General features: G+C 42.8%; 1 protein-coding gene across 4 annotated transcripts in view; it reads left to right on the forward strand.

The window, feature by feature from the left end:
- The window catches only part of ino80 (INO80 complex ATPase subunit), a 44,873-nt gene extending 20,560 nt beyond the window's left edge, over window positions 1-24,313 (forward strand). For 2 of the 4 annotated variants that reach the window (XM_035995342.1, XM_035995344.1), the window contains exons 28-37: window positions 7,082-7,209; window positions 13,427-13,521; window positions 14,076-14,148; window positions 15,242-15,400; window positions 15,512-15,614; window positions 15,740-15,828; window positions 17,613-17,777; window positions 19,555-19,726; window positions 21,344-21,559; window positions 22,684-24,313. In XM_035995342.1, the coding sequence (XP_035851235.1) occupies window positions 7,082-7,209; window positions 13,427-13,521; window positions 14,076-14,148; window positions 15,242-15,400; window positions 15,512-15,614; window positions 15,740-15,828; window positions 17,613-17,777; window positions 19,555-19,726; window positions 21,344-21,559; window positions 22,684-22,892 (1,409 nt within the window). In that variant the 3' untranslated portion in view covers window positions 22,893-24,313. The remainder of the gene's footprint in view (window positions 1-7,081; window positions 7,210-13,426; window positions 13,522-14,075; window positions 14,149-15,241; window positions 15,401-15,511; window positions 15,615-15,739; window positions 15,829-17,612; window positions 17,778-19,554; window positions 19,727-21,343; window positions 21,560-22,683) is intronic. The other 2 variants (XM_035995345.1, XM_035995343.1) reach the window with 2 other exon arrangements.
- Window positions 24,314-27,020: the final 2,707 nt, after the last annotated feature.

Here is a 27,020-nt window from a genome sequence, read left to right on the forward strand (position 1 = left end):
CCCATCTGTGTATGCATGTGCTTGTGAGAGTGTTTGTGTGTAAAAGTGAGAAACAAAACAAGTATTTGTGTGTCTGTGTGAGAACAGTCTGAAAGCTCCTGTGAAGTTATACGGAGGCAGACAAAGCGAGGAAGTTTAGCTACTGGTCATTGTTCAAGTGCTTAGTTAGGTAACACTAATAGATGGTCTGTGTGTGTGTGTGTGTGTGTGTGTGTGTGTGTGTGTGTGTGTGTGTGTGTGTGTGTGTGTGTGTGTGTGCGTGTGCGCACCACCGGGTCCATTTAGGGAACTGCAGCGCTCACACGGGGCCTGAGGTGTCTCTCACCTCTCCCTACACACTCTCCCACGCTCGGCGACGTTGCCTTTCTTCACACGCAGTCCGAGGACAAGCCTCACCTCCATCCTCTCCCGCTAACAGACAGGACCGGGCGCTGATCTGAAATCAGTATCTGGCCACAGCCTTTCGGTTCGTCTGGTCTCCCACTTCTTTCTCAGCCTCGGTAGGAAGGAAGTGACCCAACACTCCGGCACCCGTCCTCCGCTGAACACATTGTTGCCACATCAAGGCTCAGATATGTACAGTAGCTCAGCTGAAGTTTCCCACCCTCCCTCCTGTGCACTCCCAGCCCCACACCTTTTAGAACAAATGGCAGAGCTGAATAACTGTTTGTTTTGAGCGCCATGGCGTGAGTACCGGTGCCCGCTGATATCGACTGAGGAATCTAATCAGAGGACTTAATAAGAATCAGGCCGTAGAGGAGGAAGAAAACAATTGAGGCTGTAATGTCTCGGGCCTCAGATTAGTTTGTTTAGGATGTTATTGTGATGGCAGAATTTCCCTGGAGGGAAGATATTTTTCATTGAAAAAAAGAATGAACTATCTGCTCAATGTTAATAATGTTGACATTGACAATGATGCGATGCTGCTGCACCTGATCACAGAGAAAGCAAGATGCATGCAGGGTATTAAAAGCCGTTGAATGGAACCCATGCAGTAAACTAGTCTGAGCCACCACAAGAGAAGAGGTTTTCACTATAATCAGAGAGACATTCCAGTCTTGCTAAATTGCTGCAGTTCTGCGGTCACCTCTCTTTCACTTTCCGGAAACAAATTTCATGCAGAGAAATGGTATGAGTCGGTTTAAAAATCAGTTTGAACATTCGTGCTCTGGGATTATTTGCAGAACATTCCAGAGTGACACAGAAATAACCTTCCTCGCTGTCTGTGTGGCCCCTGTGACGCTTTCAGTAATTAGAAGGAACCGTTCCACAAAATGACGGCCTTCTCACTATAGCGCCGACCCTCAAACTCTTATTCCAGCTTTATTGTGAGCTGGGAATTGACTGTCACCGCTGTGGAGGAGGCACATTATGTGCAACTTGTTGTGCATCTTGTTTTGTAATGGCTGTATTTGAATGCATTTCTGTGTGCGAGTGTCTGTGCTTCAATCAGACTAAGAGAGAGAGAAAGAAAGGGAGAGAAAGACAAAGGGAGAGAGAGACAGAGAGTTACAGAGAGAGAGAGAAAGGGAGAGAGAGAGACAGAGAGTTAGAGAGACAGAGAGAGAAAGAGAAAGGGAGAGAGAGAGACAAAGGAGAGAGAGAAAGAGAGAGAGACAGAGAGTTAGAGAGACAGAGAGAGAGAAAGAGAAAGGGAGAGAGAGTTAGAGAGAGAAAGAGAAAGGGAGAGAGAGATAGAGAAAGGGAGAGAGAGACCAGTCAGGTCTTGTCCAGCAGCCCACATCAGGCTGTGGGAAATGCAGTTCTGCCTTCCTGTCCCTTCAAAGAAACTCTGCTCTCCAGCAAAATGGCAGGAAGCTTCCCCGACCTTCTGATAGACAGGCACAAAACAACATAGACGGCTCACCACATCACCGTCTGACTCTGCCCCTCTCAATGTGCATTATACTGGCACCGCTTCACCGTCTGCGGAATTCTTTTGGCAGCCGAGAAAAACAACAACATCCCGCCAAGTGTGTAAAGGGATCGTGATGTTTTGATTTCTTACTCCAATTTATGGCTAATAATGTGTCCACAAGATGGAAAAGCGTGTTCACTGATACTTAAGAAACTTGAATCACAAAGTAGACTGAAGGGGGAGACATTAGCCACATTATACCTCTGTGATGATATATTTGAACATGGAAGCCAAGTAGTATCTAGCTCGCTAGCTTTCATCTGTGGTGTGTGTCGAGCCAGTGTTGGCCAAGGGTAACTAGCAGTAATCTATCTTAATGACAGAGTTCACAGTGGGCTGCTGTGGTGTGGTGAGATTCCCCTGTGAATCTCTAAGTCCTCATCAGACTGTCTGTCTCTTCCCTGCTCAACGGCTCCTAGAGAACCAAGAGAAGTGCTCTTCTTGCATGTTTGAGGGGAGACAGTGATGTATTTGCAAACATGTTCTCTCTCTCATATATATATATATATATATATATATATATATATATATATATATATATATATATATATATATATATATATATATATATATATATATATATATGCGCATACGTACATACACACGCACGCACCCACGCACAAGCAGTTCATCACTCAGTTTCTGCTACAACATTTTTGGGCTTTCGTGGATGCATTTTTGTCATTTGGCTCTTCTCCAGAGCTCCAGAGTGGGAGAAACTGTAGTCTTGATGCGGACACATGTTTCTGGGGAAGCATCTGTAAAGCTTCACCAAGCCCTAAAAAGAAGCTGAAATCCCCTGTTTTCTGTCAGCCACTTCACTCCAAGCTTCCAAAACCTCCCGCTGGCATCTGGCTCTTAGCTATACTTATGCCGTGGCTGCGAGAAAATTAAGTTTAAGTCCGTTTTTTGTCAATACATGCAGAAGCAGCAAAGTAATGTCAGGCTAATATTTCCATCATCAGCAGTGCTGAACAAGTGTTGCCCATTGACTTATTGATTGCACAGTGTAATGTATCATTATACAGTGAGGGGCTGACGCTCGGTTCGATCGTTGATTCGACCTGCTCTGTGGCCCCCCATCTGTCTCTGTTTCTCACATAACCATCCATCTATCTTCTTTCATCAGCTCTCGACTCTTTTTTTTTTTTTTTTCCATTCTGCAATCTCGCTGCTGTTGGTCTCCTCCTTTTGGATTGCATCTGGCCTGCTTCCCTCCCTGGTTAGGGCGGCTCCGCTCTTAGCTTTGGCAGCAGCCACAGCAGCAGCAACAGAGGGGACCGGACAGGACAGAAGATTGTAGTGGCGTATTAATGAAATTAGCGCCATGGTTGGTTTGGGAGTATCAGGCGCCAGGCACCAGGGCTGGGCCGGGGTTAATTAGCTGGCAGCAGGCCTCTAATTGGGTCAGGACCGTGTCAGGCCCCTGGCTCTGGCCCTACAGGGATTGGATTACACTGTCGGGGGACAGACAGCAGGGGGAGAGGGTGTATTGGGAGGAGCGGGAGGGAGAGTTTGTAGTAGCGGAGGAGGGAAGGATTGAGAGGAAGCTGGAGGGTGCAGTGGATGTGGTAGAAAGAGGGAGAGCGGAGGGACAGAAGAGTGTAGCTTAATCTGCCAGCAGGAGGTAGGGAGGGCTGGCCGGGTGAATACCGCTGTTAGACTGGATTGGATTTAGGCGGGTGGGGGTGGGGGGTGCAATGAAAGGGGGGCAGGGCAGGTGGTGAAGCTTGATATGTGTATCCATAGCAACAGCAGAGTGGTGTGATACCACATGGGATTTGCTTGTGTTTTGGGGTGTGGTCTTAACCCAGTCCTTGTCCTTGTCCGTCCACAATAAGAAAGTTGTTTTGTGTCCACTTCAGTGCATTTTAATCCACATTTTCATTTTGCCACTCGGGTATTCAGATTGGAATTTTTCGTCCCAAATGTCCTGCTGTTTGGTTTTTGTGTGAGGTCATCTTTTGTTTTGCTATCCGCTATATATGATATATATGATGCTGGTACTATGTGAGGTAATTTTGACTGACTTTTAGCTGATCAAATCTTGTCAGACAATTCTTTTAAAGTGCCACACGAGTGAGATGTACAGACATATCCATTTTAATCCTTCTAAACTCTCCATAATCCATGTTACATGCATTACTACATCTAGTTTGCTCACATTTATGACCAATGGTCATGCATTTCACTGCAGCCACATGCAGCTTATAATGTAAGCCATAAGTGTTATGTTGGAATGAGACAGACCACAAAAACCCTTCCTAAATTGCAATTATTCATTTTCTTGGCTTGGCTTTATAGGGTATGGCAGCGATATTTAGAAATACGGGATTTTCGGTATGCAGCTCTAAATGTTTTGAACTCGGCCACCTCTCTCTCTCTGTAAGCCACATCACTGGGCTTTAGGGAGTTTGGATAGTTGCAGGGGTGGGATTTTTTTTCTTTTTAAACGGCCTCTTCATTTTTGTTGGACATCTGTTTCCCTGCTTTCCTTTGATAATGAAGCATCTTTTTTGTACAAACCATTTCTCTTTAGGCTGAATGTCACTGAGTTAAAATATGTTAGTGATCAGATCAGATGGTGCCCTCAGCTAGTACACAAAGATAAAATGTAGAGAGATATCATCAGTCTGATCAAATATCAGAAGGTGGCTTTCTTAAGGAGCAGCTCTCCTAGTAATGGTCTCCTTCATAATCCAGGCACAAACAAAAGGATTACCCTGGCTGACATGTCTCTTCATACAGAAATAATAATATCCAACTGTATAATATGGGATTTTCCGATTTACAGTTAATGCCCTTCAAGAATTAGATTAAATGCATACATCATTCAGTCCTGTTTGGTCACAGAAATCCTCAGATAGGGGCTTTAACCCATCTTCAAACATGACATTGGAGTCTGGAGGCTTAAATATAATCTGCTAAAGAGAAACAGATTGGTGGCAGGGGTTGAGCAATATTGCCTTATATGAGCATTTGCGTCTTTGCCAAGCGGTGGTTTGCATCTGGGAGGTTGGCAGCGTGGGCCGCAGCGCTTGTTGGTGCCCTTGACTGAGCAGCAGCCCTGGTTAGACAGGCACCTGCGGTGAGGAGGCCCACATCTGATCTCAACCTCAACATCGCCGCTGCCCCCGCCGTGCTAATAGCGCCTCACTGTAGCCGGAGCCACCACAGACCCCCTTCACTCTCTGTCTGTCTGGACCTTTTTTTATTTTCCCGCACATGTCTAATCCTCTGCATGTCTCACGCTCGCTTCCTGTTACTTTTCAATTCATCCACTTTCTTGATGCCAAGGCCAATTATAGGCCTTTGATGGCAGGATACAGTGTTTGTGTATCTCAAGGACTGCGGTGCACTGGTCTCTTGGTACATACCGAATTGAACCACAGCAACGTACAGCAACTGCCTACCTCACAATAAACCTATAGTTAAGTTGGATCTGCTTCAGATTTAGTTTATTGTCTCTTGCTATTAGTGTATTATGAGTGTATTTTATTATCCTCCTATGTCTATTTTCCCTTCTTATTCTCCATCTCTCTATCTTTAGTCCATTTTATCTCAGTTATTTTTATTCACCCGGAGAATGTTAACAAGGAATGACAACAATGGTGAAAAACATATATACTTTGACCGCAATACACCAGCTGTCTGGAGGAAAACCAAACAAGTGAAATGAAAGACATAAATGTGCTTTGGATTCAGAACTCACCCTGTTGACACTTTGGGAGCTCTAGGGCTGTGTGACCAGGGCCGAATGTGTTTGACAGGCTGACAGCACTCCACGGTGACCTGTAGGTGAGCTCTCCTATATGTCCCCAGAGTGTTTCCCCCTGTTCATCTGTTCTATTAGTTCCTCTTTAACACCTCTACAGGGCCTGACCTTTTTTGGGGGCTATACTGAAGGGCCACAGGTCAGGGTTCAGCCTGAGTACACATTAGCATAGCATGCTACTGGTTAAAAATGGAAAAAGATCCAGTTTGTGAGTCTTGTCGGCTCATCAACCATACTTTTAACGCATGCGATTGTCTTAAAGCAATGAGTTCATATCTGGGTTTTCCAGATATTTTGGCAGAAAGTTATCGTATGCATGTATTATCACAGCCTCAGTTTAAATTTTCTGACCATGTGTTTTGGATTAATGGAACATGATTTTAACGTGGTTGGTTACATTACGTTGACAAAGCAAGGAAATAAGACTGGGAAATATTTATAAGCCCAGGTTTTCTCTGTACAAAAGGGCTTGGGAACAAGTGTCCAAGTCGAGTGCGAGGCGGTGCTCTTCCACAGGGACTCTCTGGTAACCCGGGCCTGACCCTGTCACCCGACCCTGGACCTGGCCTTAGGTTCTCCCCACTCAGGGTCACGACCCCTCGGTCAAACACCATAGTGTGCCTGTCGCTGGGTCGATGGCAGCCCCGGCCCTTTTCTCATTCTGCCATTGTGCCAGGTGACGTTAATTCCTCATCAGCTGGACATGGAGGAAACAACTTGAACAGCAGACCCAGGGTCAGATTGCTCCCCATTTGCCCTCTGTAGTCACCTGATGTGGTGCTGGCAGTAATGTGACCAAGACCAACTGCCGGGCCTATTTGTTCCTCTTTTGTGCCATTGTGTAAAATAGAGTGTAAATCACTTTTTCTCACAATTTCTTTCTTGTTTTCTCTCTCTCTCTCTCTCTCTCTCTCTCTCTCTCTCTCTCTCTCTCTCTCTCTCATCAGCAATCCAGTCAATAAGTGCACATGCTTTATTTAAACAATCCCCGGATCAGGGACAGATTTAGAGGATTGATCCCTGGGCTGATCCGCTCTGGTGAAAGGGTCTTTATCCTCGAGTATACACTCTTATTAAAGACTTGTATTGATTAGGGAAGGGTTAAAAACCTCTGAATTGATTGGGCTGCATTTCTGTATCGTGCCAGTAAGCAAGTAAGCCCATTCTGGTAAATGATAAGATATATATATATATTTATTTATTTATTTTTTTGTTAATGATCTTAAAATGTACATAAACACATGGAATCTCACATCATTTGGATACAACCTCAGAGAAATGCATTTTTACATTTTGTGCTGGACATTCTGTGTTGAATGAGTCGCATCAGTCTCTCGCTATCCAGGTAGTTTGGGTTTTCACTTTACTGCTGTCTCTTCCTCTTTTAGATAAGGAGAGCCTGATCACTGAAAGTGGCAAGCTCCACACCTTGGATATCCTGTTGAGTCGGCTAAAGGCCCAGGGACACAGAGTCCTCATCTACTCCCAAATGACCCGCATGATAGACCTGCTGGAGGTACACACACACACACACACACACACACAGGACTCTCTACCTCTACCGAAATTATCGAAACATTTTTTTGTTGTTGTGCCGTAAGCAAAACTGTTGAAGAAGAGTAAAATGTGTAACACACAGGTATACACACATTGACACAGACACGTGTATCAACCACGAAGAATTATTTTCAAAAACTGTGTTGTTCCAGACCAGTTGATTAACTGGTCGGCTTCCACTGGTGAGGTATTGAGCTCCAGTACCTCTAATCAGCCTGCCAATCCCTCGTTAGTGCACTCATTAGACGGCTAATTAACAGGTCAGGGCTTGTTAGCAGGGTCTCATCTGCAGGCGAGGCAGCCAGATGGGAGGGATGACTGGAAGGAGTGAGGAAAGAGGCGAGGCGGAGGGGGAGAGGGGGAAGAACTTGTGCAGAGGTAGTTGAGGAGGCAGAGGGGGAGAAAAGATAGGAACAAATGAGGAAAGATCAACACAAAGCCAGAAAGGAGAAATGCCAGGGTGAGTTTTAGGGACTCTTATTACTTTTTTTCTACACAGGGTAAGTGCTTTAAGCTGCTTGGAAGGACACAGAGTCAACGATGCAGATATGTCTTCATATCGTTTAGGTAATTTATGAACAAGGACTGTTAAATTCATGCTGAAAAAAACCACTACATCAAACACAGAGACTCTGACTCTTTGTTTAAGTGTCTTGGCTATCTGTTTTAAAGTCAGGGGCAGGTTGAAGTTCAGATTATTTGTAAAATCTGCGTCGCCACCGCTCTTCATAGGAAAACAATGGCGCAGAGCAATTGTGCCAGCGATCATTTTCAACAGCCTCGGTGCAATACTCTATTGTTGCAAACATCACTATGGAGCCAAAAGCCTCTGGCATGATGTCATTGGGAATTCCTTCCCCATTCCCCATCACACGGTGTAGTGCTGTTTCTACAGCCAAATCTTTTGATGGCAGATGGACCCAGCCCAGGTGGTTAAGGATTGTCTTCCTGTGTTTCTGGGACACAGTGGGAATGCCTTGTGTTTAAGGCCGTAGGAAAACGGCAATGGTGAGAATGCTGGAGCTGGCTTCGACAATGCAGGCTAGTTAAGTTCTGTGTTAACCCTTTTCGTCGCCGCCCAAAAACCTTTTTCTTCCTACTGCCAGTTATGTGCTTCTTAGTGTCTCTTATTAGCTTCAAATATGGATGTATTGCACATTTTCTTTTTCAGATTAACCCAGATTAACCAGGACTATTTCAAATGAAGATTTAATATATAGTGAATATTTCAAGATTTTAAGGGATTATATGTGTGTGTGTGTGTGTGTGTGTGTGTGTGTGTGTGTGTGTGTGTACACACACACACACACACACACACACAGTTGTGTTCAAAATAATAGCAGTGTGTTTAAAAAAGTGAATAATGCTCAAAATCATTAGAATAGCTTTTAATTCCATAATATCAATGCATTGGGAACACTGCACATTCAATTCCAAATCAAAACATGACCAAAATTGATCAAGTTTGTGTTATACCTTTACAGAAAGTGAAGAAAAATGAATATTAGGCTGTTCAAAAGTATTGCATTTTTCTTTACAAACTCAAACATTTACTGTATAAACTGAAAAATGTCTCAAAGGTTTGCTTTACTTTGAATCACTGCACTAATATTTAGTTACATAACCATTATTTCTGAAAACTGCTTCACATCTGTGTTGCATGGAGTCGACCAACTTCTGGCACCTGTGAACAGGTATTCCAGCCCAGGACGATTGAACTACATTCCACAATTCCTCTGCATTACTGGGTTTTGCCTCAGAAACAGCATTTTTGATGTCGCCCCACAAGTTTTCTATGGGATTGAGGTCTGGGGATTGGGCTGGCCACTCCATAACATCAATTTTGTTCATCTGGAACCAAGACTTTGCTCGCTTACTGGTGTGTTTTGGGTCATTGTCTTGTTGAAAGACCCATTTCAAAGGCATTTCCTCTTCAGCATAAGGCAACATGACCTCTTCAAGTATTTTGATGTATTGAAACTGATCCATGATCCCTGGTATGCGATAAATAGGCCCAACACCACAGTATGAGAAACATCCCCATAACATGATTTTTGCACCACCTTGCTTTACTGTCTTCACAGTGTACTGTGGCTTGAATTCAGTGCATGGGGGTCATCGGACAAACTGTCTGCGGCCCCTAGACCTAAAAAGAACAATTTTGCTCTCATCAGTCCACAGAATGTTGCGCCATTTCTCCTTTGGCCAGTCAATGTGTCCTTTGGCAAATTTCAACCTATTCAGTACATGTCTTTTTTTCAGCAATGGGACTTTGCGGGGGCTTCTAGCTGATAGCTTTGCTTCACATAGCCTTCATCTGATCGTAACAGTACTCACAGGTAACTTTAAGTCTTCTTTGATTTTCCTGGAGCTGATCATTGGTTGAGCCTTTGCCATTTTGGCTATTCTTCGATCCATTCGAATGGTAGTTGACCGTTTTTTTCCCACGTCGTTCAGGCTTTGGATGCCATTTCAAGGCATTTGAAATCATTTTGGCTGAGCAGCCTATACTTTTCTGCACTTCTTTATATGTTTTCCCCTCTCCAATCAACTTTTTAATCAAAGTCCGCTGTATTTCAGTGTGAAACGCACTATAACCAGCATGCACAACATTTGCTTCCTTCCTTCCTTAAATATGGGCCATAACTGACACCTGTTTCTTCACAGAATCAATCACCTCACTAACTGAACACAACACTGCTATTATTTTGAACATGCCCCTTTCAATTACAGATTCAATTACACAGAATGAGCAGCATGCATGTCATGACTGTTGGGTCTGTTGGTTTTCTATGACTACAACACTTACTAGTAAATTATTTGCCATGTAGAAATTCAAGCAATTCAAAAACGATTCTTGATTAAAAAAACGATTCACAGTATGTAAATGTAGTTACTTTTACCATGTGATTGCAGTAGACATACAATTAAAACAGTTTACAGTATCAGTGACCTCATATAGTAATGGGAGGCCTCTACTAATGGGTTGAAGAGATCCACGCATCAAATCATGTATTTACCCGATCTGGCTTCAGTTTTCCTAGACCATATTATCTTTCTCATCGGTTGGGGATGAAAATTCTGCAGATGGAGTTGATTTCCTGAACATGAGCCTAAGTCTATGTGACTAAGTGAAACAGTGAAGGAGAGCCTGATGCTAATCTCTGCCATTAGCGTCATTGTTTTCGTCGCCGGTCGGCTGCCTGGTTCTTCTGGTGACATCACGTAGTTGGGTGATGGATCGTTGAGATCCGGGTGGCCCGAAGAAAAATAACATTGTTGGCTTTCTCTGGCAGCAGCCGATAGCGGAGCAGGACCGCCAAGTCACTGCCCTCCTGCTCCAGTTGTGTGGCTGCGGCTGCTTAGACGGCACTTTACTTTACTGCAAGTCTGCAGCTTAGCTTACAGTGCTGGCGGGAATGCCCACAATGACTCGTTGGTATTGCAGCCAGAAAATCAGCAACAGATTTTCTTTACGCAACACAAAGCATGGTTGAAATTGGGATTATTTTATGATACATTCGGACTGTTTTATTATATATTTCTGCTACACTGTGAATGTAAATACAATAGGAAAGGTTTAACCTGTGAATTAAGAGATATGGTGCAATGGATGGATGGAATCTGTTGCGGCTTTTCCTAAAGTTTCTATCATGGTCCATGTTCATGCAATAGTCTGACCAGGATGCTGTTCTTTGATGTGACTGGCCCAGAAGCTACTGTAAGTCAATGTGCCTGTTTACTGATATGAAACACTTTAAAGAGTACTCCACTAATTTAGCATTGCGCTCCAGTAACATTGTGGGACTCAAGATGGACAGTGTAAAACAAAAGGATCGATGCAGCACAACCGGAGGTGTCGTCTTTTGTATTTCACCCATTGTTCTTCCTTGTCAAAACCTGCCGCCTACCTTACCCACGATGCAACCTGGCAGCCGACAATTGACTCTGGGATTTGGGTGTGTTATTCTAGCAGCGGCTAATGTGGCCTTGATCCGGCAGCCTCAAGCCAAGATGCAAAAGCTCACTTCTTTCTAACTCCACACCCCCAGATTTTATATATTTTCAAAATTGTAGCCTTCAGCCCCCACCGACGCTGACTTAAGTGACAGCACTTGAGCAAATTTATTTTATTTAATATATTGCCTCAAGTGTTTCAAATATTTGATTCATAAGATGTCGTGCAGCTCCCTCTGAACTTACAAAAGGCTTTATACAACTGTATTCACCACATGCAGTAGTAGTCCCCTGGAAACAGACTTTGATGTGTGAAATCAGTAAAGTCCTTTTAAGTTTTTTGTACCACACAAATAAGATATTCTTTTGTTGTTTTGATAGTTTTTTTTCAGTATCTTTTTTCAGGCTGTATGTATCATGGATTGGGAACAGACTGTGACTTTGCACACCATGTTACCAACCTTAGAACTGCAATTAATACACACTGGTTCTTGACTTTGGGGACTCATTATTTTTTGGGGAATTTGAGAACAACCTGGCTGCCACTCCTTGCTTTTTCTAAGAGCTGGTTTCATGCAAATCCAATTGTCAACTCTGAAGACTAAAAGTAAAAATGCAATTTGAGTAGGGACAGAAATATTAAACAGGAAAGAGGAAATGTCATCATGCTTTTAAACAAATGTCTGTTCTCCCATACATCATTTCAAGTTTGTTGTTGTTGTCAGATATGACAACCATAATGATTTTGTTTGACTAAATATGACCTATAATAGGCTGCTGACAGTTAGTTGAACAAGATTAACATTTTGTCCAGTTAAAGGTTGACCTGAACCTACACCTTGATTTATAACCTTTGCAATGGAACACATTGCAAAATCAGTGAAAAACTGCAGCAATAAAGCAGTGTCACTTATGATTAACACCAGTCCAAACAAAATACGAGAGAAAGATGCCAGCTGTTGCGGTATATTTTTCAGTGTGGCAGTCCACACCAGGACTCAACAAGCTTTAAATCATGGCAGCTGAAGGTTGCAGAAATTGTAGCAGACTATTCTCAAGTCCGAGAGACCTCATGTGATCTAAACCTGAAACTTTTGACTTTAGAAACTGATGATTTTGACACAGATGGGATTTTAAGATTAGGAGGGCTGAGTAAGGCTTTCTGTAAGAGCAACAATATCTGCAACATCCTGCTGGCGAGCTATCAAAACCCAATACAACAAGGTTAGCAGCATTTTGGCGAGCACAGGGCTAATGGCCCCTAATGTGGTGTTCACTCGGAGCAGATGGGGCTGTTGGGAACAGAGCCAGACTCACAGAAAGAGGAGGGCAGGCCCTGCCGGGGCCGAGGCCCCGAGTGTCATGACAGGCGTTTAGGGGGTCACAGAAAACATAGTGTGAAATCATTGATATCGTTGTTAATGATTGTGAGAGGTGAGTTGTGATGTGTGCCAGTAATTGTGGCTGGTTCATTGGTTTTGGGGGCACTGACATGTTTGAGTGAGGAAGTCGGGGGTTCAGGGCAGTGCTTAAAGAGAGATCAACATGTCACCTCATCACTGCAGTTGCACTTAAGAACCCCTCCCATCAGACCTAACACCCCCCCCCCACACACACACACACACACCCGCTTAGCAGACATTTGGGGGGATAGAATATCAAATTCTGCATTTCTCAGTGTCTCTTGGGCTGGAATTAAGGTTTCAACTCCAGCACAAATGTGGGATTTTGATATTTTCAGAAATTCTTACATTAACGATGAGTATTTCTACACTTTTGGAACTTAACAAGTAGACCTGCAGGGCTTATGTGCTCCACAGAGAAAGCAGTGCATATTTGAGAACTTATTAAATTCGGAAAAACCGCTTCAGATTCCATCCAAGTTTGGATGACAAGAGCCTGTACATTTGTTGGTTTCAAAATCAGTATCAAAGGTGATCCAGGAAGGTTTAGTTCAAATCCATGAATTCAAAAACCTTTTTCATTAATTCCACGCAGGACTGGATCCAGTTCTTTTGATTAAAGCAGTTTAAAAGTGCTTCACTGATTGTACATGACAACTTTGCTGTAGCAAACATTTTCTAATATTTAAATTGTTGGAGATCCACTGAAACTGGGACTGCACTACACTGGAAAACAAAAGAATAAATGAGGGGCAAAGTACAACACCACATAATTGCCTCATGGGTTTTCTTAATTGTTTTCTCCCGTCTATCCAGGAGTACATGGTTTATCGTAAGCACACCTACATGCGCCTCGACGGATCCTCCAAGATTTCTGAGCGCAGAGATATGGTGGCTGACTTCCAGAGCCGGTGGGTGAAGAGCGATCTGATCTAGTGTGTGTGTGTCTGTGTGTGTGTGTGTCTGTGTGTGCATGAAACCAAACACTTACTTTTTGCCACTAACTAAATGTAAATCTTTTTTGTATATTGCAGCAATCAGTGAGCAGTTTAATCGTAATCCAAATATGTGTGTGCGTATATTTTCTAGTGAGTCCACATGCTCTGGTTTACATTAGTGTGCAGCTCGGAGGCGCCATTGTTATTCTGTTTCTCATTGTGTGTGTGTGTGTGTGTGTGTGTGTGTGGAGGGGGGCGTAGGGGGGCGTAGGTGAGAGAGTTTGTGGCTTTTTTTATGGCACTCTACCGTTGGTATCAAGTACATGTTTCATTTTCAGTTTTGCTGCCAGGCTTAAGTTCATGTTGACATTATTTTAGAGGTGGTTCTTAACTAACATTGTAACTTCATTTTGTGCCATGTTACTGTATAAGGATATCTGTATTTGTACAGTTGTAAATGATATCTTTCCATTTTATGTGCCTCTCCCTCTGCCCCTCTCCCCCTCCTCCCCCACTGCCCTCTGTAGAACGGACATCTTTGTTTTCCTGCTGAGTACGAGGGCTGGAGGGCTCGGCATTAACCTGACTGCTGCTGACACTGTGAGTCACCGGCACACTGAAGGAAAAGCATTTCACTGATATGATATCAAAGCTTTATAGGTCCCATATTATATCATTTTCGGGTTTATACTTGTATTTTTGGTTTCTACTAGAACATGTTTACATGCTTTAATGTTAAAAAAAATCTGTCTATCTGAATATCCCTGTATTCATCCTCTGTCTGAAACGCTCCGTTTTAGCGCCATTCTCTTTAAGCCCTCCTCCCGATAAAGCCTAGTCTGCTCTGATTGGTCAATCTTTCCTGATCTTCCCTATCTGCATTCTCGGAGTATCTGCACCGTCATTGCAGCCAAGAATAACTGTTAAGGGCACTGTAGCCACACTTTCTATCTATATATAATATAGTTGTGACATCATACCTGTACGGAAGTCCTGACAGATCGTTTAAAGACACTTGTTTCTGAATAGGGGCTTTGTTCATATCTCTGTGGATTGAGTATTTTGATACTTTAACAGTATTAATATAGCACCCCGACCTGCTTTATAATAAAAAAAAAAGACATAGAAATCTCACCTTTTACAATATGGGATCTTTAAACTGCACTAATATTTCCTAAATGTATCAAAGTGTAGTGTATATTCTTCGCCATCTGTTTTTCTTTTACTAACAGTCAGAAAAGATAGTTTGGGATGACCTATGTCATTAATAATATGTTGATATAATGACAATATAGTGTGTGTGTGTGTGTGTGTGTGTGTATGTATGTATGTATGTATGTATGTATGTATGTATGTGTATGTATGTATGTATAAATATAAATAAATTGTGATCGCTCTCTGTCTTTATCAACATCTTTCAGCCTAATCTCCCCTTGTGTCCCTATAGCCCTGTTCAAGTGGGATTAGCTTTCATGACAATGATTTTGAAGTGACTGTTAACACAGGACATCTGTCATGTTAAATGGCCGTTCACTTGGGTTAACACATCCCTGTAATTAGTGTCACCAATTACGGAGTAAGGGAGTGTCTGCAGCATGTTCGGGCTGTCATCGCACAAATTAATCCATGCGGTAAACAATAACAATACAGCAGAAAAGTCAAGATTTTTTTTTTTTTTAACGTTTTCCTTCAGGTCATCTTCTATGACAGTGACTGGAACCCCACAGTGGACCAGCAGGCCATGGACCGAGCTCACAGGCTGGGTCAGACCAAGCAGGTCACCGTCTATCGCCTCATCTGTCAGGGCTCCATCGAGGAGAGGATCCTGCAGCGGGCCAAGGAGAAAAGCGAGGTCTGAAACACAAATACAGTCTCAATTTGAGAGTTTTAAAAAGACTTCTATTCCAGTGAACCAACAAATGAACAACGCAAGTAAATCGTACTGCTGTTTTTGTGTAACAAGATCCAAAGGGTGGTGATCTCTGGAGGCAACTTCAAACCAGACACACTCAAACCCAAAGAGGTAGTCAGCCTGCTGTTGGACGACGATGAGCTGGAGAAGAAATGTGAGTGTTCGAGTACATACACTCACAACGTCATGATTTCATTCTTTTTTTTTTTCTGTGCACAAAAGCTAACCCTCACCAAAACTATAAGAGTTTTTTTTTTTACATTGTGTCTTCTCCTGTAGTGCGTCAGAGACAGGAGGAGAAGAGGCAGCTGGAAGAGAGCAGCAAGGTGAAAGAGCGCAAGAGGAAGAGGGAGAAGTACGCAGAGAAGGTATAGTTCAACATGTACATCAGCAGGAACCCCCTCAAACTGTCCGCAGCCGTCTCAGTCTGCAGTCGCGTGGTTGGTAGAGCAAAGAGACAGCATGTGTAGAATAAAAGAAGAACGGATAGAACAAATATGGGGTGTAAAGTAGGAAATTAATGAGGTGAGAAGGGAAGGAATGATGTAATAGAGGAAGAATAGGAGCGCCACATAGAGGCTGCATTAACACCTTGCCAGTAGGAGGACGGTCCTAGAAGAAGGACCAAGGGGTCATTCAAATCAAAAAGGTTCACCCTCTTGTGAGCATGACTGTGTCAGCAAACTTAATTTGACCATTGGATTTGGATATTTCTTGTGTATAACTGCACCCTGATGGCTAGAGCTTAGGCCCTGTTTACACAACAACGCTCGTGGGGGGGGAAACGACAAAAATATTTTATCAGATGTGCCTTTCGTTTAGACAGCGACGGCGTTTTTGGGGCTTAAAAACGCAAAAAAGTGAAACCACCCTCCAGAGTGGAAATCTTCAAAACGCTCCACCGTCGCGTTCCCGTCTAAAGGCTAAAAAACACAAAAGTCTGCTCCGATCTGCTCACGGTGGCTCTCGTCACAGGCATGCGCCAGTATAGGAAAATAACAACAAACATGTCGGATTATTTCCATACGTCGGACCTCGTTCACTTCTAATGTTTCAACCCCAGCCTCTATCGTTGTGGTGGCTGGCGACCCACTAGGGGTGCACGATTCAGAAAATGTCACAATTCGATATTGATTTTTAGGCTCAATGTGAATAGATTTTTTTGCACACCCCTACGAACCACTCCATATTTCGTTACATAAATCAAAATATAGAGTGATTACTCGCCCATGGCCACTCCGCCATTGGGTATCCACAGCCTGCCTACTTGGTCCGGATGGCTTTCAGCTTTGATGATATTTGACTTTTACAGGTAGCGTCTTTCTCGTGTGGATATGACGTCCCTCCAGGTACAGGATACTGCTCGGTCCATATGTCTATATATTTTGACTGGCAGGACTCCCAGTCCACGCCCTGTTGTGCCTTTGTGGCTTTGTAATCTAAGGTTGTTTGGAGCAATAACTCCACCTCCTCGTCTGTCCAGACAAAATTGTCAGCTTTTGTTGTTCGCTTCGCGGTGTTTTGGTTTTGCGCTACTAGGGAGAGAAGTAGAAGGAAGGTTCTACGCAGGACTTGGTGGTGTTGTGTGGCAGTGCTTCACACTACCATCTAGCCGCCTGTTGTGCATACTACATCAAATTTCACACACTTTTGCGTCAACATATGCACGCAGATTTCCCCCCCCAAAGCGCTCATCTAAACGCGGAATAAAAAGTGAGAATGCAACGCCACTTTTGCGTTTTCTCTTCAGATCGTTTCCGTGTAAACATAGCCTTAGCTAGAGAAAATATTCAGTCACCAAAAACATTACAGCTACAGTAGCGAGAGCAAATTTTAATGGAAGTCCAACCAATCGTTTGCGATACCTTGTCATGGACTTGAGTAGTGCTAGATGTGAGGTCAGGGGGTCACCAGCATCATTAGATATCATCCTCTGGGGACCTTATCCATACTAGATTTCATGGCAGTCTGGCCCCGTACTTGTTGAGTTATCTGTCTCTCTCTAGACTTGAGTTTTGGATAGACACTCGACACAGACGTCCTGAGTCCTTGCAGGCGAGACTAAAGGATGTGGGATTCAGCTGTGACAAGCAACAGAGTGGCTATGAAATGTATGAAAGCTTACCTGCTCCCCTCATCTGTTTCAAACCAGCAGCAGAAGAAGAACAACGAGGAGTCCGAGGTCAAGAAGAAGAGGGAGGTGAACCTGGTCATCTCTCATGCGCCCTCGGCAGACAACTCCAACCTCTCTGCCGACGGAGACGACTCCTTCATCAGCGTTGAGATGGACTCGGCCATGCCCAGTCCCTTTAGTGAGGTGAGAGATCCAGGGGGAAACATAGAAGGGAGGGAGTGTCCTTTTATGGAGGAGGAGGGAAATACTGGATATGACTGTGCTTTATGGTACAGAAGATGGTAATGGCCACCATGGGACCATAATTTGGGAAAAAATATGTACATAGACAATTTTTTTATTTTTATCCCATTTGAACTGAGCCATGGATTACACATATGATGTTTCTCAATTTAAAAGATAATTTTGCAAGTCAAGCAAGTTGTTGTAAAACTATTGAAGTATAAGACTATGAAAATGCGTATTTTAGAAAGACTACAGACTTCAAGTTACTCACACGAGCAGAGGATCGTGCTCGTTCTATCGCTTCCCAGGTGATAAAAATTGTGGTGTTTGGTGTTTTAAGCCCCCAATGTCGCCTTCCAGGCAGCGCTGCCTGGAAGGCACTAGGATTAGGCAATGGTTATTATGCTTAGGGTTAGGGCATAGACAGTAAAATGGATGGACAAAGTGACGCCGTAGACTTCCCACGGAGACCAGTGAAGTCTATTAGAAGCACTTTTCCGGTGAGCGCTGAGCGTTACGGCGCAGCCTCAAACTGAGCTTGACGACGTAGATGTGACGTGAGCAACGTGTCTGAAAGTTGTAAGTCTTCTGGTAGCTGTGCCAAGAGAAATCTCAGTTATTCCGAATATTCCAGAGACGGAGAGCGTAGGTATATGTAAGGAGATAACATAGGCACAGGCTAATTATTGCTAACTAAAATGCTAGTTAACATTAGTAACTAAACTTAAACAGCTAATCTAAGTTGAAACTGCCTGCGAGCTTCTCCTGTACTATACGGTAATTCCTCTACTATGCGACAGTAAGTCACCATAACGTGAGGTACAAGGTAATGGAGCCTTTTATACATTGTCATGTTTCTTTAGAAATAAACAATGGACAAATAGAGTCTTTAAACGCTTCAGATGTAAAGTTATTCGCTGTCAAAGTGACGCCAAAATGAATGGCAGTCAATGATGCTAACGGTGATGGCTTATTAGCATCAAAATGGCGTCATAGGAGGTACGCTTTGCGGAGGCTCGCTTACCCCCTTGGGTTAGGGTTAAGGTTAGGGTTAGGTGCCTTGAAGTCAACGGTTGCAGCGCTGCCTTGAAGTCGACGTTGGGGGCTTAAAACACTATCGAGCGTAAATTGTGGGAGACGAGAGAAGAAGTTCACTGAGTGGTTTCACACAAAACTAAGTGGTACTACAACAAACCTACAACAAACTGTGACTTGCTTCACTTGCAAAATTATCTTTTAAATTGACGAACATCATATGGCTCAATTCAAAACGGGATCAAAAAAAGAATTAGTCTCTCCCCGTTCACTACCATGCATTTTTTTTCCGAATGAAGGTCCCATGAGGTCCACCGGAAAGGGAGGGACATCGCCTCTCTATTAGGACACTTTGGCATGAATCCACAAACTGTCTCCTCTTAATATTTCATTTGGTTGTTGTTATTGATTCCTCTGTTACCATGTGTTCCTTTCTTCTTTCCTACTATCCTTCTTCTTTCCCTTCCTCTAACAATTCCTTCCCCTCTTCTTTCTTACTTTCTATATCCGATCTATTCCATACTTTGTTCTCTTCTTCCTGTGCCTCCTGTCCTTCGATGCTCCTTTCCTTCTCATCGTTGTTCCTTCCATCGTTCCTCTATTGTTTTCCTTTGCTGTACCGGCCCAGTTTCCTGTTGTTCCCTGTGGTGCTGACCCCCAGCATGTGTGCATGTCTGTGTGTGCTCCTGTGCCCGGCCAGATCTCCCTGAGCAGCGAGCTCCAGCCCGGCTCGTTGCCCCCGGACGCAGACGCCGATGAGAGCAGCAGCGACATGCTGGTTATCGTGGACGATCCGGTGTCCTCTGCGCCGCAGTCTCGTGCCACCAACTCGCCCTCCTCTGTGTCTGGATCAGTCTCTGACAACATGAATGGTGAGAGAGCAAATAGACTTTAACTGACCTCTGTCTTTGATGATTGAGTGGAACAGTGTACTATATAGTTGCTAATTTATTTCAGTATCAAACCTGGAGTGATTGATAATGGGATAATGGGGAATGGGAAATATGTTGGAGCTGAAGACCTGATTTTACTCAGCCAGCTTCAGCAATTGCAGTTTGTAAAAATGTAAATGACATCTTCGTATCAACCCCGATACATTTAACTAACACATATAATTACCGTTTCATCTGCAGATTAAAATTTTATGTACAAAACATATGGTCAGTTTATAAAAAAGTATATGAAGTAGTTCAAATTAGCTCCAGCTCGACCACTACAACAATAAAATGCTGCTTAATAAAACCCCAAAGTGTAGGATATAGTAAATGTAAATAGTGCATACAGGTATTTTGCCTTCTGTAGGGATATTTTTTTAAAGATTTTTCTGTCGGAGAGAACGACATGCAGCAAAGTGCCGCAGTTTGGAATCGAAAACTGCGACCACTACGTCGAGGACTAAGCCTCTGTATATGGGCGCACACTCTGAGCTACCCAGGCGCCCAGGGATATTCTCTATTTATTTATTTTTTTTACAAAAAGGCACATTCAATCTTTTCTAAAAGCTCCAAACTTGCCACATAAAAGCTAACCTGTGTTATTTATGAGGCAGTATTATCGTGTTGGAAAAGCAAATCTGTGTGACTCACATGAAGGTCATTACTGCACACAGAAGTCCTGCTTGTTATGTTCTCTCCACTATCAGGACTTTTAATGTGTTTTAATAGGCTTGAGTCCATTGAGACAAGTAGTCTGTTACCTCATATGTATTATGCAGACGATTATTTTTGATTTATAAGGGTTTTTATTTTGACTTGGGGTCAATGTTTCGGTATGTTCCATATCCAGATAGACAGTGAGCTTATCGTTTGTATTGCCTGTACAGTATATCTGTACTTTGGATGCACTGCAATAAGGTAATCCCTCCTAAATACATGCTGCTTTGTTAAAACCCATTTGGGATTTTTGCCGGCATGCTAAGAGGCTCCTTCCAGAGAGATTATTAAAAAAAAAAAAAACGTTGGTGCTTTCAGAGATGCGAATGACGTTATAATGACTTTGGTTTTGGTTTTTGAAAGACAGAATGAAGGTTAAAGACTGGAGGGAGGGTAAGAGTGAGGGATTTGTAGGGGGTTTTCATCGGTGTCTGGGTGTTAGTGATAACCCCCCCCCCCGGAGAAGGGTTGTCTATACAGTGTTTGGATGGAAACATGCAAAGAAAACGCAGACCAGTGGAGAGAGTAGGGAGTCGGAGAGAGGGGGAGAAGGTATGGAGGGATTAAGCACATTACCATTGAGGCGAACACTGGCTCTAATTCTGCAAGCAGTATGGAAAATGAGAGCAATATTTTGGTTTTTGCCTGAGCCTGTACTTAGGGTAATGATGCGTAATGATTAATGTGTAGTAATGTTTCTATATTACAGGGAAACTATCATGTCAGTATCTTTGAAGGACTGGGTAAATGCCAAGCCAGACGGAACATCTTTCTTACCGTGCTGTTAATTCCTGCCTAACTTGATTTCTGTATCGTCTGTCCGCCTTCCTTCTTCAGGTGTTTCGGCCTCGGAAACAATCAGTCCCGGCAGAGGCAGGTCTGGGCGGAGTCGGGGGCGGCCTAAAGGATCAGGAGGCGGGGCCAAGTCTGGAGGGAAAGGACGTGGCCGCAAGTCAACAGCGGGCAGCGCAGCAGCCATGGCGGGAGCGATGGCTGGTGCGGCAGCTGCGTCTGCAGCAGCTTATGCTGCCTACGGTTACAGTGTTTCTAAAGGTAAGCGAATGTTGTATACGCTTTCACAGGAATGCATGCACACTGGCGGGCCACGTCTGCCCTGCACAGAAATCAAAAAAGAATGAACACCCCCCCCCCCCGAAACAAAAATAACTATTTAACATTTGAAAAAAACATTTTGCCGATTATTTGTGAAGTTTAATTGGCAGTAACATTCCAAAGTAGCAGTTTGATTGACGTGCGTTAGCGCACATATTATTTCCTGTTATGCCTCGTTTCTTCTTTGCCGTACTCCTGATTGATGTTAAGCTGCTTAACAAAACACAATGCCTCATGTTATATTCCACATTAAAAGCCTACCTTTGAAAGGGAAGGCTGCAATCATTTTAACGTGAAAATTGTACAGGAAGTGTTGCGTTTCATTCATGATAAACTACAAAAAAAGAAGGCAAAGTGGAAAGACTGACATGATTTTTGTTATACTGAATAATGGAATAAGTGTTGTGGAAATGGACATTATACTGAATGTATTAAGACAAGCGGTAAACATGAAGGTAGTGTTGTGAGTTTGCATAAACAAGGGGAAGGCATGTCTCTAAATAAAGGCCTGGTTCTCTCTGCCCCTGAGGTAAATAAAGGTCACTATGTGATACTGTATTACAGGGTATTCAACTTAAATTGCAGGAGGTCCAGTTGTCAACCCTCCGCCCCCGCAGAGGTCCTAAGAATTCGATACTTACAAATATAGACTATATACTAATAATACTAATAATAATACTAAAGGAATCAGTTTAGTCAACATTTTTAAACTCATCTCGGAAGATTCGGTTTCTATATTTTGACAATGCCATGTTCTTTTATCATATTTTGTACCTGTGTGCCTCGGTCATCTTGCGTCTCTGTCTCTGTTTTTGCAACGGCAACAGGCGGTCGCAGGACCCATTCAGCTCTACGGAGCTGGCCTCGTTCTGCCTGACAAAATAAACACCCATATCATTTATGTTGTGTCGGAAGCCTCCTGCGGTCCGGTTTTGGACCGGAGTCCGCCAGTTGGTGACCCCTGCTGTATTATATATTGTACAAAGTTAGAATGTAGTATTTAACTTCGGACACACTGCTAGTTTCCTCAGAGTAACCATGGCTGTGACCGTCCCTCCTTCCAGCAGGCCTCGCTGCGTCCAGCCCCCTGCAGCCTTCCCTGGGCCGGTCTGGTACCAGCCCCGCCTTCAACCCCAGCAGGAGCTCCTCCCCCCAGGCCAAAGGAGGCGCCTCCACCCCGAGCCCCAACAAACAGCTGGCCCACAGCCACCACCACAGCAGCCACGGCACAGTCAGGAAAGGCAAGGGCCCCGGTGGTCCCGGCGCTCGATGATGCACTCATACACACTTGAATGTGCCCTCACACACACACACACACACACACACACACACACACAGAAAACTGACCTTCTCTCACTGTGATCCCCACACACGCCCTACACCTAAACTAATAGGGATTACAGTACATATAGTAACATAGGCTCACTACATGGAGGACCATGCTGTGTCTGCTGGCTCAGCAACTAAAAGGACTGTCTTCACACACACACACACACACACACACACACACACACACACACACACACACACACACTTGAAGGTACAGTCCCTACCAGCCTATACATTTCTTGGTTCCGTTTTATTTTAATGTGTCCGGGTCAGTGGACAAAATCTGCCTTGAGTATTTTTGTTTGCATTGTGACAAGAGTATTTCCAAGTGCTTTTTTGAGAAGACAGACAGTACTTTTTTATTCATGATGACAGGAAACTGTTTTGATTTGCTACCTAGCTATGATGTTACAACAAAGAAGTGAACCAACACATGTAGCTTAAAGGGCTTTGAAATGATTGCCAGTTTAGGGAGGCAAAGGAGTTTCTGTCAAATGCACTGAGCCACGTCTTCCGTTTTTTTGGTGTTATTGATTCTCATACTTGTACATTAGGTTATTTAATTGTCCTGTAGATGTGCTTGGCTTAACTGGTGGACAGTTCTGCATTTCACAGAGCTTAATGTGAACACACACCTTACCAACCCACACTTTACCAAACAATACGTCTACAGCTTTTCTACTAAAGCTCCTATTTTTGTAATAAAAGATGCCAGTACCCATACCAAACATGGCAGGTCTTAACATTTTGAAAAATATTTGTCCATAAAATGTATTTCCCGTGCAGACGGAAATGTAAATCGATGATATATTTTTTGTCCAATGGGAAAATGAATGAATGGTTGATGTGAACATGATAATTCAAAATTAGGGGTACTGGTGGATCCGGCTATGCTGCTAACAGTAAATTTATGAATTCACTCAGATTATTTGGTTGTCTATATTTAAGTTATTTGAGTTGTGTTAAAATGGGCAATTGATAATTGTGAACGGGGGTATTCAGCTGTAAAACAGTGTAAATTGTACTGAAGCCATTTTTATTTTTCAGAAATTGTTTTTTTTTTTTTTTTGTGATGAGTCTGTGGTTCTCTTTGATGTCATTGATGTTTTAGGAAAAAAAGTTTGCATCAGTGTCCTAAGTTGAGCACTACGTCTGCTATAGGTTTGTTTGTTTGTTTTGTGTTAATAGTGTGATTAAAATATGATGTTCTATATTGATGTACATAATGATGAGAGCGACATTTCCTCTGGCTTTTCCCTCATTTGCCTGTCTATTTTTATAGGTCATGTGTACATATGAAGAAAATGCATCTGCCATTTTACTAACAGGAGGAGCCGACTGAAAATAAAAGAGTGCTAAATTAGCCGTTCTGCTTATTTTGAATTATTACATTTTTTTGTGCTCATTATACTAATACTGCTCACGTAAATCTGCATTGTCGTTTAAGATGATAGTTAGCATGGGGTTTGTAAACTTGGCTCCATCATCCAACCACAAAGGATGGAAAAAATAATGCAAACATGAACACTATGTTGTTATATAAAACACCTAATGGGGAGCAATTGTGTAATGGGATACTTAAATGTTTCTTAAAGGTCCAATGTGTAGAAATTTCTCCCATATAGCGTTGAGATCATATATCGCAATCAACTCTCTCGCACCACGCAGTTCAAAGTAAGTATTACAGCTACGGTAGCCTTCACGCTTCAAAAAGCCGGTCTCTTGCTCCTTTCAATATCCTTTTTCTTTTTCTGGGCGAAGAAGACTCCTGTTCCTGAAATTTGGATTTTGAATACGTGTGGTCCTCCATGTTTCCTTCTTCAAACTTGCCGGGGCCGGGAAACTACGATACCCATTAGCATTAGCAGCACCTGTGAGTTTATCATGTGACAGCGAAAACGCAAAAGGCGGAGCAGTATGTCCTGTATGTCCCTTACCGGCTAACGTATTTCAAGATGGCGCATGAATATGGAACGTCTACCCCAGTTCATGCAAATGCAAATGTAAAATTTCAAGGCAAAATGAATACTTGGAATTGATGGTGGTGATAAATACTCATGAAAAAGGACAAGTTTGTGAACGGGCAACACGGGCAATTTTGATAATGAACAACTAAACATGTTACACACTGGACCTTTAAAAGAGATTTTAGTAGGCCACAAGTTACGATTTCAACTTAGTCCTGATATTCATGAAGCTGGTGTTTGGCACCCGATACACCTGCAGTCATATATTTTTAGAAAATGTTTACACACTGAAATTGGAACCTGAGACCAGCAGATTTCCAAATCTCTTCACCGAGCCTGCAAAGTACAACCACAGTTGTCACTTTGCATTCTGTTTACAATTCGAAATCACACTGTTTTGCAAAATACAGCACACAGTTCTCAATATTAAACATAAAAAAAAAAGCATTTTAAATAAAATCTTATTTGGAAGGCCCCCCTATGCACCCCTAGGTCACATCCAGTCCAAACGTAATTTGCTCACAGCATTTATAGATTACATTAAAAAAAAAAATCAAACTGTAGTCTTTCCAGAAACAATGTCCCTGTTCCTCAGGGTGATCTACAGACCTCGTTGTGGACAGTTTTCATTGGAACTACTTTCTATTGAAGAAATAGTCCCTATGAAAACTGTTCACAGTGAGACCTCAGTAATTGTTTTTGGAAAGACATGTTGATATTGAGTTTTCCTAATGTAGTTTGTTTTAGTGCTTTGAGCAGCACAAACTATATTCCATTCACCTCCATTGTATCGGCGATGGAGGTGGAAACCTCAAAGGCAGATATTCAAAACCCTGGCTCTGAAACTATCGGCAAGGCTCAATAGCACTAATGAGTTTCTTTCTAAACCAACAAATGCATTGTACATAAAGTATTGGCATTGATAAAATGTATAGAAACAATCCAATAAAAGCAATGCATTTTGCAATTTTGCAATTTTCAAATTGTGTGGGTAAGAGGCAATACTCTGAAGTTAACCTGAATTCATGTCAGTATGATTTGATCTCGATGAGCACCTCAGCAGCATGTTCTTCCTGCTGCACTCTGACATGACCACTGCACAGACTGTAAACACAGGACTTCCAGGTCTGGGCTTGTTCCCGGCCAGCGGTTATATAAGCCTCTGCAACTAGATAGACTCTTGACTTGAACCACGTCCAAGGTACAAACTGCTCCGGCCAACATTTGGGAGTGTCCAATGTATGTTTGTATTTGTAAACTGTTCCAAAAAAGCAGATTTAATGAGTTATCTGGATAATGCTGTATCCAAGTACATTCTGCAGTCAAACCTGGAACAGTCAGGAAGGTTATCGAGCAGACTGCATCTCAGGAAACCTGCTTCTTGGAACAATCCCCAGGCCTCGTATGGTTGTCAAAGGTGGCATGTTTATATACAGTTGACATATCCATATATGTAATATGTGCAATAACATTTGGTCTGTGGTGGTTCCCAAACTGTTTAGCTTGTGGCCCCTTAAAACAAATCTGTCTCCCTCATCACAGGTTTGACTGACAGTTTCAACATGAGTGATTTTTCCTTCTCAGATGGTTTAATTCTAAGGATTTTAAAGGCCTAAGGAGGTGAGTTTTCAGTAATTAAGAAAAAAAAAAAAAAATTAGTTTAAAGTTTAAAGTCTTTTGTGATCCCCATAATCATCCTGTGACTCTGATTTTTGAAGGACCCCTTGGGAGGGGTTAGGTTTAGCCTACATGGCGTTTCCATGGATGGATGTAGACGTCACATGGCCCTGTCCTCCAGATTATCGTTTTTATATTGCCAGCATTTTATTTACCACAAGCACAATAGAAAATTAGTTACTATTAACAAAGCTTTACTTGAGTGATCTGAGCCTATAAACCACATGCTATTTAGGATTTGTTTTGTATGAATAGGTTCGCTGGCACTAAATTTATAAAAATTTATGTTTCAAAGAAAACTCATCCCACTGGCTCACATCAGTTACTGTAAGGCACAAACAAGTTATTTTAACTTTTTATTGGCGTTTGCTACTGGTTAAAAAGTTGCCACAAGCAGCTTTTTACCTTTGAAAAAGAAATACACATTG

This window comes from Sander lucioperca, chromosome 19 (assembly GCF_008315115.2).
Source record: "Sander lucioperca isolate FBNREF2018 chromosome 19, SLUC_FBN_1.2, whole genome shotgun sequence".
NCBI lineage: Eukaryota > Metazoa > Chordata > Actinopteri > Perciformes > Percidae > Sander > Sander lucioperca.